This window comes from Seriola lalandi, unplaced genomic scaffold (genome assembly GCF_002814215.2).
Source record: "Seriola lalandi dorsalis isolate HSWRI2012SDOR001 ecotype SW California unplaced genomic scaffold, Sedor1 jcf7180002054977, whole genome shotgun sequence".
Taxonomy (NCBI): domain Eukaryota; kingdom Metazoa; phylum Chordata; class Actinopteri; order Carangiformes; family Carangidae; genus Seriola; species Seriola lalandi.
In genome coordinates this window covers 100,174-108,541 of record NW_019525527.1, presented here as the reverse complement: position 1 = coordinate 108,541, position 8,368 = coordinate 100,174, and the positions used below count along the sequence as shown (strand labels likewise).

Here is an 8,368-nt window from a genome sequence, read left to right as displayed (position 1 = left end):
TGTGTTAATAGTATTTACATCACATTAACTTTCTTCCACCTAATAATAATATTCACAAAATAGAAACTTTGTGACAAATGTTCAGTTAAAGTAATAAAATAACAATTATATGAAGCTGTAAACAACAGTCTAAATAACTCAATATCTGTTTCTCATATTGACTGTAAATCATAAACCATGAAATTTACTGAGCTCTCTTCCTTACTGGTTTTTTTAAATGAACCATTATTATAACTATAACTATTATAACTCATGGTGGCGCTCGAGGGAAAGTGAAGGGCTCACCAAAGTCGTTAGGATTCATCATCTGGTTACCATGGAGATCTGAACCAAATTATATTGAGCAGATTTTGAGATATATCACAGGATAAGTGGAAACTTTGATAAAAATCACACATAAAGTTACAGATAAAAAGCATAAAAAAGATCAATGAACCAGATAATCAACCTGCAGGGACTTTAAAACCTGTCACTGATTAAATAAGTGATCAGATTAATTCAGAAGTGATCGGATTCTCCTCAGAGAACGGCAGGAAACACTGGAGGCTTTTTCTTCCAGGAATTCAGAGGAGAATAATAAACTCAACATGACAAACGACCAAAATATAAACAGTGAGACCGACATACATCATCCTAATAGATGTTCTGTACCCGTCCAATCACAGCAGGGCCCACTGAGCCCTGATTGGCTGAACAAGGAGTAGAAAACAAGACTGTGTATGTGTGTGTGTGTGTGTGTGTGTGTGTGTGTGTGTGTGTGTGTGTGTGTGTGTGTCCTTCCTGAGCTGGAGACCATGTGCTCCAGTTAACTATAAGTCAATACACACACACACACACACACACACACACACACACACACACAGTCTATAGGGAGTAGTGGGGTGTTCCCCGTCCAAATCGAACACAGCTGTGATCAGTCGTACCGCCCAGCCAGCGTCACACGCAGCACACATACACACGTGTGTACAGTGGTGGAAAGCACCTTCGTACATTTACACAAGTATAATTTAGAAGTAAAGTTAAATATTTTCTACTTCATTTCTTCTTTAGTGTGTTAAATATGAAGCTACAGTAAATTAGCTTTACTTCAAACTGCTGCAACATTAAAATAACAGTTAGATGTTAATGCATCAGTAAGAATAATACAAATATAACACTCACAGGCCTAAAGTACTTATACTTGAGATACTTTAAGTATATTTTGTTCATTATACTGTTTCAGTTGTGAAGAAATCCTGTAGAATTCAAACTGGTCTCCAATATTATAATATATTACACACTTAATTTAGGCAACTAATGATATTTTTTATTATCCATTAACGTGAAAAACAGCTGTGGCTCAGTTCATGTGGTCCTGCCTTTGAGCTCCGCTCTGTTTTGTCTCCACGTCCTACGAAGTAAAACATCGGGTCATATGGACTGACGGGTCACTCACTGATTGGACAGGCTCATGTGATGTCATCCTTCATTATCAGAGCGACACACAGGAAAATCAAAATAACAAAGAGCTCGTCAGCAAATAGAATAGAAAGAGGATTATTAATCAAGACTGTAAATATTATCATATTTATGTCCTGTAACAATACAGGGGAATAGTTAAAAATCACTTCCTTTTGCCTCTGCAATCACGTGTGTTACCATGGTTACCAAGCGATCGTGAATACAGATATATAAGTTCAGCAGATGGATTTAATATGAATCAATCCCATGAATTTATCAAACGATCACAGTACAACTGAAAATCACAATTACTTTAATCAATCAATAAGTCAATTGTTAAAATGCCGAAAATGGCCCGAGTGACCTCCGTACGTTTTGATTTGTTCGTCTAACGTTAACCATGAAATGTGACAAAGAAAAGCAGCAAATCTTCTCGTTTAAGAAGCTGAAACCAGAGAATGTTTCATTATTGCTGCCTGAAAATGACTGAAACAAATAATCAACTCTCAAGATATCTGCCAATTGTCTGTGTGTGTGATTGATTAATTGATTCAGTTCATCACACAGAGTTCACTTGGAAACAGACTGAGACAGTTGTTGAATCGACGCCTTTCAAACCAGTTTAAACAAAACAAACGCACCACAGTTACTCTACACTCTGTCCTTCTTTAAGAATCTGAAGACCGTCTTCATGCAGGTCAGCTGGTGCGGTGCTAGAGTTAGTGCTAAACATTACCAACAGCCCACAGCTAGTGTAGTCTGAGTGTCAAAGGTCAGAGGTCACAGCATCCAACCACTAACCCCACCCAGCCTCAGCGAACTAAGAGCAGGTAAAATAAATCAAACATACCTCGTCCGGAGAGCAGAAAAGAAGCGAAAGTTTCTAAACAGAGTTTGATGACGAATAGAGGAAACTCCCTCACACACACACACACACACACACACACACACACACACACACACACCCAGCCAGCTGCAGCAGTGGTGAGGTCATAAGACTGCTCAACACACCCCTCTGAATACACAGCATATGTATGTGTGTGTGTGTGTGTGTGTGTGTGTGTGTGAGTCTGTGTGTGTGTGTGTGTGTGTGTGTGTGTGTGTGTGTTACCTTGTCGCTGTCTGCGGTGTTTTGCGATGTTCTGGAGGCGATGGAGACGGTGTCGGGTTGACTGCTGGCATCACCCAGACTGTCTGCATCCTCGCTGGTCTCCCTGACATTTTCACACAGGAAGAGAAACATGTTTTTAATGTGTTGGGTAAAGAAAGTCAGTTTGTACTTCTACTCTACTTCTGTTTCTCTGCCTCTTAATCTGAATCCTGCAGCGCACTAAAGCTGCAACCAACGATTGTCATTATTGATTCATGTGCCAATTATTTTCACGCTCCATTTAATGACAGGAAATAGTGAAAATTACATCTTTAAATGATTTTATCAAATCGAAAATCTAAAAATCTTTGTAAAACTTTCATTTTATTAAAATAGCAGATTAATCAACATGTTTTTGAGATCACGTGTTCAACCGTCAATTATACCTTTTCAATCGTCCACATACTTTTGGCCACATGGAGTAATAATTGTCCACTTACACCACCCCTTTTGTAACGTTGGCGCCCCTCTGTGGTTATACCAACAACAAAACTTAAATATTTTTTTAATAACAAAAAAATATTTAAAATACATTTTTATTCACGAACTTTTAAATATCAGAAACCCAGTTTGCTCTTCAAATATTTTGTGAAAACAAACCTTTACTGATTTGGATGAATTGTTTTGGTGCTTGAAATGTGTTTGACCAAAGACTAAAGGTTCATGGAAATAGTGCAATATATGAGTAAAATAGTAGATCAATGGATAATAAATGCCTAAAAGGAAATTGTGTAATATCACTGAGTCATAGTTGTTGTTGTTGATGAAAGAATATGTAAGGGACAGTGGAGAGTCGACAGATTCTAACAACAGTTAAACTGTATTTCTACTCTGTGTTATCACAAAGATATTAATAGAAACATCCATCGACCTCAGAGGGTTAAATAAAGTGATGAGCAGCTGATTTACCATAAAAACAGACAGTAATTGATCAGTGATTGATCAGGCTGGTTGTGTGAGGTGTCAGAACTTTAACACGGTCAAAGGACAGTTTTACTTAGAAGAGCTGACGGGTCACATGGTGAGAGGCATCTGACATGGCTGTGCTAACTGTGTGTGTGTGTGTGTGTTTGTGTGTGTGTGAGTGCTGACCTGCGGGTGATGCTGCGCTGTCGACCCAGGGTGGGGTTGGGTGTCTTGGGGAGGGGGATGGGCTCCCTCAGTGCTCCCCGCAGGTGACCCCGCCTCTCCTGGATCACCTGACGAATACTGCGGACCCACTCTTGCTTCAGCTCCAGCGACGAGGCCTGTGGAGAGAGAGGACGACAGGGATACAGGTAAACCGTAAAGACAGAGGTTTAAACATCTGCATCATTACTGAAGTTCATCAGAGGTGAACGTACCTTCAGCACCGTCTTGTTGTCGGACGTCGGCGTTCGTCCGACCCACAGAGCAAACTTACAGGGATCCCCCTCGATGTGCTCTGTCACACCGAGCTCTGAGGTCTGAGAGTGACAGGAAGACCACAACCACAAAACACCACGTCTCACTCCGGCACAATGTCCCCATAAACCCATAAAAACAGTTTGATATTAATGTTGATCAACTAAAATAACGTGTGTTACCCTCAGTCTGCTCTTGTAGAGGTATTTGGTTCGTCCGGACGAGTCTTTGATCTCCTTGCTGAAGATGAGTGACAGCTCGAACAGGAAGAGGTGTCTGTCCCGTCCCTTCCTGATCAGAGACTTCGGCTCCCAAACCAGGAAGGAGTCCTGGAGGAGGAGCTCGCCCTGGACCTCCAGACCCTCCTCCAGACCTGACGGGGACACCACAGCAAGTACAGGTTCAATGTCACATTTTAAGCTTCTCAGGAACTCAGCAACAAAACTACAGCGCCTTCACAATAAAAGCCCCCAGTCTTTTAGTAAAACACCAACAGCTGCTTCACAATAAAAATCCTCCTTCACAGTGACACAAAACTATTTCACAGTAAAAGCCTTTAAACTGCTTCAGAGTAAAAGGCCTCCTCCTCTTTCACAGTAAAAGCCCTCCAGCCACCGGGAGTTTAACGAATGTAAGTCTTCAAGAAAAGGCTTTTAATGTGAAGCATCAACAGGAGCATGAGCACGTAAGGCCAACCAGTCTAATTGTGGCGTTTTCTTTTAATCTTATCTAAAAAAAAATTATATAATTGAAATAAATTAAACAATAAATAAGTGTTACCTTCCAACATGCTAACGTGCATAGCATCATTCGCTCTCTTTGGGACGCTCAGCATCACATCCAGGCCCTCTTTAATCTCACCTTTGCCCTCTTCGCAGCAAGCCAACAACTCCTACACACACACACACACACACACACACACACACACACACACACACACACACAGCAGAAACACAGGTATACTAAATGTGACATACACTCACAATAAATCATTGAGTAATTATTTGCTACTTATAAGAATATAATTAGAATATAAATGTTCATGTTGAAGATTTAAAGACCCAGAGTAAATACTGCACTGTGACTAATTTCTAATATTCTCTTTTGTCCACCATTTTCTATCTGCATTTTACCCAAAAGTACAAACCTATAGTTAATACAGCTCCGTTTCTTTGTGTCTAAGTATGAAATATTTAAGTATTTTCCATCGTGTATAGGTAACAAATATTATGACACATGAAACATCAGACTTTGATCCTTTAAGAAGTTTGAGAATCGGCTTTAATCTTTACTTTGAACAGATAAAATAGGAGACAACATAAAAGACACACCTGGTCTGAAGGGGCTACGTGTACGACACCTTCAGGCTCCTGCTGCTGCCGAGCTCAGGTTACAACAAAGTTTTCAAACTGACATAAAATCTTTTTCCTTTATTGTCCTGGGCACACAGACTGTGTCCTCTGGGCTCCATATAAAGTGTTTTGGAGTTAAAGCTGCGCTCAGCTTCAGTGAAACCCTCTGAGGTGTTGTGTTTTCCAAACAGCCAGAAGGAAGAAACGCTTTGTTTCCTCTGGATTTAACATCCATTCAAACCAGTGCTGCTCTGCGCTCCGACACCGGGACAAACTTCGCTCTCACATGTTTTTCAAAGTGGCTGAAAACTGAAAATGTGTAAAACGACTCGCATTACCTTGAGCAGCAGCTGGTATTTGGTGATCCTCTGAACCGGCTTGATGAGAGCTGAGGAGATGGAGTTGGCTAGACCGTGTCTCCTCTGGACCTCCTGAGCACGAACACAAAACCAGAGAGAGAAACTCAATAACAAATTACAAGCCAAACTGTAGCTTTTCCCCCAGCGACAGTTCAAACCACAGGGCCGGAGGCTGATATCAGTCAGACTTTCACACCGTGACTAACACTAGATCACTGGTTGCTTTTGCCCCATTGATTCAAACTGATTTCTACAGCTACACACCAAGACAAATTTAGCTTTTTGAATGTTCAGCTGACCTGCTGTGCTCCGACTACATTACTTTTTAGGTCAGTGGTTCCCAACCAGTCTCGCCTCAGGGTCTGGAAGTCACTGTCCAAACGTAAACCAACTAAACATCCATTCAGTTTTATCTCCGTCCGTCCTCTGCACCAGTCACAAACCCTAAAACTGTCTTCATGTGCAAACCATCAAGCCAGCCCTCAGTTTTAATTCACAAAAATAAAAATAAATTAACTGGGGCAGAGAAGAAACTGGGGCTTTAAGAAGCATCACAGAAAGAGAGTGCAGTCGGGGTTTAAACCAACATTTGAATAACATTAAAAGCATCGTAATCGTAGTCACAGTTAGGTTTATTCAGACTTGTAGAACTGTTTTTATATCTGTGAGTCGAAGTCTGTCGCTGTTACTGTGCAGCATGAAACGGTTCTTCAAAATAAAAGCATTGTTATGGAAATTGAGCAGCTCTGCAATGATAAAACTAAAAATGTGCCAGTTGAGCACTGCCATGTATTCCCGTCATTAGTACTAAGTTACACTATCAAGCACATAAGGTTTTACTCAACTGAATTATTAGTTATTATTTAAATGTGACACAGATGTTTAAAGAAAAGATTAAGGAAGCCTGACCTCAAAGAATCCCACGCCGTGTTGTTGGATCAGTAAACTGGAGTCCGGTTTATTTCTGCAGTACGTCACGTACATGTGAAACTTATCGGCCTGAAACAGAGAAATAAAAATATTTATTCACTATTTGAATCTGTAATTTTAATTTTTTTTTATTGATTTAACTTAAACCAAACCGGTTACCCAGGTAACAAAACAGTGTCCGACGTCTTCAGGAAGCTGTTCGTAGTTTTCCAGCTCCTTCAGGAAAATACTGCAAAACACAAAGTACTGCATCAACACACAGAATACTGAGCAGTGTCTCCGAAGTATTAGAGTAAATATACATACATCAAATACTTTGCAGTACTGTAGTACATATCACAATATGTGGGCGTACCGTGGAATCACTGATTTTAGGATATATTGTAGTACCACAGTTCATATTGTAGTTCCAGTTATATGTAGTATATATGTGCAGTACATGTATTATATTGTATTATATTTTACAGGTGATCTTGTGGATGTTTCCTACTGTAGTACATGTATTGCAGTATATTTTGTAGTATAATTGACAGTACCTGTTGTGGAACTCGTAGATGTCCTGGATGTTCCCGAACACGATGTCGTCCTTGTTGGTGAGACCAGAAGGGACGTCCTCTGAGCCGCTCGTCATCTCCCACAGGTACGTCTGCACGGGGTTACAGTATTACCACCAGGAAGTACTATCCAGTATGATGTAGTACTACAACGTTTTCTGTCATGTCAGTCTTCAGGGAGACCACACCTCCAAAAAAAGGTTCTGGGGTCTGAACTTTCTGGTTTATTTACCGAACTTTGAACCTGAACTGTAAAGCCAGTGAGAACAAAAAATCCTGACTGATTGTGATGAGGAACCTCAGTCTTCTGAGGAAGCTCATGTCTGAAAGGTCCAGAACATCTACTAATTCGATCTTGCGGTGAGGTTTCTCCACTTACTGTCATTAAGTGATGTCACGTGGCGTCATGTAACAGAACGTACTGCAGTATTATAAAGTATGTGAAGTATAAGTACATGTTGTACTCTGTTGAACGTGGTACTTCAGTACTGTGATGTTTGACGTTTACCTCGATACACTCCTGCAGATCTCTGACGTAGACTCTCTCTGTTTGAAGCAGCTCAGCCATGATGTACCTGAACTCGCACACACACACAGACGGAGGTGTTATCAGAGGAAATACATCAGTACTGCTACTAATACTAATACTACTACTAATACTAATACTACTCACTCTTTCTTGCGGGCGGAGCGTCTCTTCTCGTCGCTGACCTGGTGGCTGGGGTCGGACAGGTTGACCTCAGGGTCGGAGTCAGACAGACTGTTGGGGATCAGCTCCAGCTCCAGGTCCTTGTTGTCCTGACGGGGACACCGTACATGACACTCGTTCAAGGTGAGTCCACATAAACATGCATTGTTTTTGCTATTCGCACGCTCCCTACCTGCGAGCATCCTCCCAGCGCCGTCTCCAGCAGGTGGCGGTACTGTCCCATCCTGACGGTGAAGTCGCGGTAACGTTTATCCACGGTGGAAACGCAACGGCGAAGCTCGGTGCGGTGGGCGTGGCCTTTAGCCAGCATGCTCTCAGCCAGCTGGATCAGCAGGTGAACCTTCTCTTGTGTATGCTGGGAGAAATTATTTAATGGTATTTAAATTTAATTCAGCTGAGGTTTTGCCTCTGTGTCATGTCATCAACAAAACATACGTCTGCTGGTTTTATTCCTACTCATTTAAGGATTTTCTGACCGTCCATTATGATCC

At 41.3% G+C, this 8,368-nt stretch overlaps 1 protein-coding gene and 1 long non-coding RNA gene across 2 annotated transcripts in view; one reads left to right on the top strand and one right to left on the bottom strand.

Moving 5' to 3' along the window:
• LOC111646852 (kalirin-like) overlaps window positions 1–8,368 on the bottom strand; it is a 38,148-nt gene that overhangs the window by 12,391 nt on the left and 17,389 nt on the right. The window contains exons 28-39 of the mRNA XM_023396416.2: window positions 8,050–8,232; window positions 7,842–7,966; window positions 7,677–7,743; window positions 7,151–7,260; window positions 6,774–6,843; window positions 6,594–6,683; window positions 5,664–5,756; window positions 4,754–4,865; window positions 4,156–4,346; window positions 3,934–4,035; window positions 3,683–3,837; window positions 2,552–2,654 (exon numbers count right to left, since the gene is read on the bottom strand). Of these exons, the coding sequence (XP_023252184.1) occupies window positions 2,552–2,654; window positions 3,683–3,837; window positions 3,934–4,035; window positions 4,156–4,346; window positions 4,754–4,865; window positions 5,664–5,756; window positions 6,594–6,683; window positions 6,774–6,843; window positions 7,151–7,260; window positions 7,677–7,743; window positions 7,842–7,966; window positions 8,050–8,232 (1,401 nt within the window). The remainder of the gene's footprint in view (window positions 1–2,551; window positions 2,655–3,682; window positions 3,838–3,933; window positions 4,036–4,155; window positions 4,347–4,753; window positions 4,866–5,663; window positions 5,757–6,593; window positions 6,684–6,773; window positions 6,844–7,150; window positions 7,261–7,676; window positions 7,744–7,841; window positions 7,967–8,049; window positions 8,233–8,368) is intronic.
• Window positions 4,162–7,424, top strand: LOC147817280 (uncharacterized). The gene is made up of 2 exons (XR_015436495.1): window positions 4,162–4,373; window positions 7,169–7,424. It is a non-coding gene; the product is annotated as an uncharacterized LOC147817280 (long non-coding RNA).